Here is a 5,453-nt window from a genome sequence, read left to right as displayed (position 1 = left end):
GTCTAGAGAGTTGAGTATTTGAAGTACTTCATGTTCGGGGTATTCCATGTCAACCGGGACAGCCAAAATCGGCCGCCTCTGCGATTTTGTTCAAACTTGGTAGGGGAAAGTGGGTGTATTGCGCCCTCCTAACCAATTGCGCCCACCAACATTCCCACGAATTCAATGGCATGTTTATAATTTTGTGTTCGAAAACAATATTTTCACCACTTGATAGTTCATTTTATGGCCCAAGCTCTCCGACGAAGCCAATCAGCAGGGCTCAGTTACGCCATCAAAGATATTACGGCGTTTTCTTAGCTTTTTTGCAGTATTTTGAACCGTTGGCTATAAAAATCTGTGATACGTGTGTGATTTTCAGAGTGATATTTAGAAAGAAAGCCCATTTTTTAATTATATTTCACTTAAACAGTAAACTTCCTTCAGCATATTTATGATAACTTCTACGCTTTTATTAAAAAGTACCTCAATTCTAATTGCGCCCATGGCAATTGCGCCATGGGGGCGCAAATAGAATAATGGTGTAGCTATTGTATCACGACAGTATGAATGCACCATTAACTGATTGCAATAAAGAAGGAGTTTAATGCCAGGCAGGGGAGCAGCCCGCTGTCGCCAGTCCGCAAATTATTTCTCTCGTCAAACTTATAATGCAGCTGCCATTTAGGCTGACAACTTGTGGTGTAATTGACAAAATACGGCATTTTCAACATGGACTCCGGCGTGAGAGGTGACAGCTATGATCAAAAAGTAAAAACTGATGTCAACAAGTTGTCGAAACGATAAAAATTAATAATTTTGAGAGAAACGATTGAAAATTTAACCATACTCTCACATATATCTAGTCGGTTACATAAAACGTTTTCGTTGCACTTTTACAAACATACGGACACATGTAAAGTTATTTACCTGGGCAAAAAACATCGCTATTTATATCTACATTTATTATTTATCCAGCCTGATTAACATTATAAATGTTTAAGTAAGCCGCAATGACATTACACTGCCGGGGTGTATGCATTCCGTCGCATTCGCTTAGCCATGTTTAAGTATAGGGCGCAATTTGATTCTAATTGTGCCATCCCCCTGGCGCAATTTACAGCAGTTGTCGGTAAATGCGCCCTCTTGCATGTTTCTGAAAAGCAGCTGTCGGAAGCAAACGAAACATTCTTAATTGATCGGGAGGCTCTTAAATCGTAGCTAATGAGTTCCTCTTTGAAGTGGTTACCATTGCATGCTTATATCTCCAGCGGTTTTCTTACAATTAGCGTTTTTCCTTAAGGTGGCGCAATTCACCCTCCTTCCCCTATACTTATTGGCTATTGGGTGAAACCTCTGAGGGTGAAAGGTGTTGTGTAATGTGTATGTGGTGGCCAAGGGTTGAAACGTTCTTAAGCTGTCAAGAGGGAAACAAATCAGAGGTATCTCGGACCGGTATTATTCGTGCTTATCTCTCGAGCTATTATTTTTCCGAATACGGGCTTGGGGGAACTGTGACAAAAGAAGAGACCGAAGAGACTAGACTGAAGGAATTTTGTGAAACGCGTGAAACGTGTACCTATGGACTTTCGAAAACGAATAAATAACTTTGGAAGTGACATATAATTTTGGAACTTATTTGGGAACATTTGGCGATCCTGCCAGGATACTAATGGAAGAATATCTGGAATTGGCGCAGAGATATGGACTGACGGGACCAGACGTGCTGAAATATGCAACGGAACAGAAGGAGAAGGCCGAGGAAAGAGCGGAAAGAGCTGCAGCGAGAGAAAGAGAAAGAGAAGCACTGGAAAGAGAAAGAGAAGCAAAGGAAAGGGAAAGAATAGAGAAAGAAAAAGAGCGAAATGAGAGAGAAAAGGAGAGACAACATGAACTTGAGCTCGAACGCCTCAGGGCAGACAGAGAACACTCGGCGGAACACTCGCCGACAGTGACGGCCAAGAAACCGAAGTTACCATCCTTCGTCGACGGCCGTGACGATTTGGATGCCTACTTAGCGCGCTTTGAGAGGACGGCTTCTGCTAATGGTTGGGCAAGAGAGGAATGGGCCACTAACTGGTGTGCCCTTCTGACGGGGCGGGCTCTAAATGTATATTCGCGTCTAAGTGAGCGCGACGCGAACGATTACGGCCGGCTAAAAGAAGCCCTACTGCAGCGCTACGGGCTGACGGCGGAGGGTTATCGCCGAAAGCTCCGAGAGAGCGGACCCGAGCCGGACGAAAGTCCCGCTCAGTACCTGGAGCGACTGGCTGGTTATTTACGCCACTGGGTCAAATTAGCGAGGACCGACGTCGAAGACCTGATTTTATACGAGCAGTTCATGACGGTGTGTCCAAAACCACTGGAAACTCACCTGAGGGAGCGAGTCGACTATGATTTGAAGGAGCTGGGTGAGCAAGCAGCGAAATTATTAGAAGCCCATGGCCGCTCGCTGTACAGTTGGGCCAGACGCTCTGGTCCCGGCGGTGATTCATCGCCATCGCGTGACAACCGATCTCACGCCTCTGCTTCAGCGCTGCCGGTAGCCATCCAAGAGGGATGTATGTTCTGTGGATTTCCTCATCCGTCTGAAGAGTGCAGAAAGGTGAGGGACCTCACACCAGCCGAGAGACGAGAGCGCCTGATGCGCCGGGGTGGATGTTTCTGGTGTCTGAAGCCGGCCTCCCACCGGGCAGCGAACTGCCGCCAGGGTAAGCCGCGCTGTTCGGTCTGTAGCGGCAGACATCACCCGCTGCTGTGTGACCCGTCGCCTGCCGGGACAGCCGCAACCGGCAGCAGATCAGATGACAGCGTGCCATCCCGCCAGTCTGTCACGGTGATAGCCGCGAGCTGCGAAGCCAGCGAGCACCACAATGTGGTCCTCATGCAGACGGCAAGGGTGGAGGCATCAGGTCTGAACGGCACGCGCCGCGTGCGCGTCATGTGTGACTCAGGGAGCAACACGACCTTCATCCGTTCCGACACCGCGCAGAAGCTGGGTTGACGAGTTCTTGCTGTGGAACCACTTAGGGTGAGCACGTTCGGAGGAGGCCAGTCAGTAGATCAAACGAGTGCAAAGGTACAGGTGGGGCTTAAGATACAGGACGGATCTTTGCTCCAAGTAACGGCATACAAAATCCCCAAAATCTGCAGTCCGCCTCCTGTCATCAGCCGTGACGAAGTGCAGCAGCACGAGCATCTCGGGGGCTTAACACTCGCTGAAGAACAGAGTGGTGCAGCAGTCGAAGGCGATGAAATAGAAATCCTTACCGGACAGGATTTATTGCAGGGTGTCTTTGACGGTGAGACGCGTCTGGGTCGGTCTGGACCAATGGCAATCAGTTCGAAGCTAGGGTGGATCTTATGCGGCCGCTTGAGCGGAGCTTCTGGGACACAGCAGCCGATGATGACCAACTTCGTGCGCACGGAGTCGGTGAAGACGACGCTGGAGGGAATTGGCATAAGCAGTGTGGGTGCAGACGACGCTAACTCGAAGGAATTGCTGGAGATAGCGGCTGTGAAGCAGTTCAACGAGACTTGCACTCGTCTCCCTACCAAACAAGGCCACTATCAAAACCGCTGGCCGTGGCGGGACCTTCCCTCGAACGAGTCCACATCTCTCTCTCTCTCTCTCTCTCTCTCTCTCTCTCTCTCTCTCTCTCTCTCTCTCTCTCTCTCTCTCTCTCTCTCTCTCTCTCTCTCTCTCTCTCTCTCTCTCTCTCTCTCTCTCTCTCTCCTGAAGACCTGCGAAGTTGCCTCTGGTCGGGCGCATGCGCTTTCTCACCACGCGGTCTTCAAGAACGACTCAGTGTGTGACGAGGGCACCGGTGATGAGGAGGTGAAGGAGCACCACTCGGAGGGCGGCAGCAGCTGTCTGACCGTGCTCGTCCTTCTGGTCCTGCTGGCCGGCGTCGGTGTCCTTCTGGCGCTCTTCTACGTCCAGTCACAGGGCATCCCCCACGTGGACACGCCTGCCCCTCAACCGGCAGCAGCGCCGCGCGTGAAGACTATCGTGGTCGAAAGCGTCAACTCACCACCACCTGCCATCGACCGGGGAGAAGGCGCACCAGCCGGCCAGCAGGAGCAGGATTCCGATGAACCAACAATTGATCAGGCAGCTTTGAGCCGGACCAGCAGCAGGCTGAAGAGGTGACCCCGGTGGCGGACGCTGACGAGCGCGTGGACGTGACGGAACCGGCAGTCGAAGAGCCGCGCGAGGTCGCAGAGGAGGCAAAGACCGTGGAACACGCCGAAGTAGTAGAAGAAGTCGAAGTAGCGAAGGGAGCAGTAGTAGCGGAAGAAGTTGGGGTAGTTGATGAGGTGGAATTCGCGGTGGAGGACGATCATCAGGAGGAAGTGCCAGAGGTTGCGCTTGAAGCGGAGGAGACAGAGGAGGTGGTACCCAAGGTCGCCTTAGAGGAGCAGCAGGAAGAACAGGTAGCTACACCGTCCAAGGAGCCGGCCCCCAACACTTTTCCGTCCCCTGACAGTGCGCCAGCAGAAACTAATACACCGCCCATGCCAGTCCAGGGCCGCGGAGTCAGTAAAGCAGCCTGGGATAGAGACTCCCAAGGAAGCTGTGAGACAGAGAAGCCCGTTGGAAAGGCGGCAGAAAAGGTTTGAACCAAACCGACAAAATATCCTGTAGCAAAAGAAACGTGACTGACTTGAACATGATCCAAGAAGGGTGGGCTGAGCTCCACCCCGGGGGAGAATGTTGTGTAATGTGTATGTGGTGGCCAAGGGTTGAAACGTTCTTAAAGGTAGTGTGCCACCTTTGAAAGATTTCCCATTTTATTTTTCCTAGGATAAGAAGCTTCTGTTTTTACCTAATATCGCAAAAAAAATCAAAAATGGGCCTGGAATAGTGCCTTTTTCGCCTAAAAGTTTTTCGGTTTTTAGATATGTATAACAACTGTAGTGGGCTCACCTGCAAACAGGCGTCGGGCAACAATCGCGAATGCGGCGCACTTGTGACAATAAGCAAAGGTCATTATAGTGTTACGACCATACGACGTACGGGAAAGAGTTATCAGCTGTCTAATCGTAGACAACACAATGTCGAGCCTTAAACTGTAAGCCCGTATTGGTATTGTTTCTTTTATTTGGCTGTCGAACATTATTTATGGTTTGAAATATGATTTTATGTAAAATAATTGATATGAAAAAGCCGTCTTATAAGTTATGATCCCATTTCACCACACGCAAGTGGCAGAAATGACAATGATCAGCTGACGCATTTTTCTTGGCCGAAGTCAGAGCGCGCGGCCCGACGCACCACGCGTATTTGGAAATTCCGACCTCGACGAGCATCAGAAGCCACCTAACAGGTGTGTTCGAAACCGCAGGAGATGATGATGAACGGGTTTATCGAAACTTGATTGGATGAGCATATCGGTAATAGCGATTTCAGTGTGTGCATTTATTGTTCATAGTGGTGTGAAATGTGGTTGGGGTACGACCGACAACCCGTC

General features: G+C 50.1%; 1 protein-coding gene across 1 annotated transcript; it reads left to right on the top strand.

The window, feature by feature from the left end:
* The first annotated feature begins 2,320 nt into the window (after nucleotides 1–2,320).
* On the top strand, nucleotides 2,321–2,983 carry LOC122385373. Its single transcript, XM_043373598.1, has 2 exons — nucleotides 2,321–2,390; nucleotides 2,514–2,983. Exons 1-2 carry the CDS (start codon nucleotides 2,321–2,323, stop codon nucleotides 2,981–2,983), a joined length of 540 nt encoding a protein of 179 aa, XP_043229533.1.
* Nucleotides 2,984–5,453: the final 2,470 nt, after the last annotated feature.

This window comes from Amphibalanus amphitrite, unplaced genomic scaffold, assembly GCF_019059575.1.
Source record: "Amphibalanus amphitrite isolate SeventyFive unplaced genomic scaffold, NRLGWU_Aamphi_draft 000216F_arrow, whole genome shotgun sequence".
NCBI lineage: Eukaryota > Metazoa > Arthropoda > Thecostraca > Balanomorpha > Balanidae > Amphibalanus > Amphibalanus amphitrite.
This window is presented reverse-complemented; position numbering and strand designations above follow the sequence as displayed.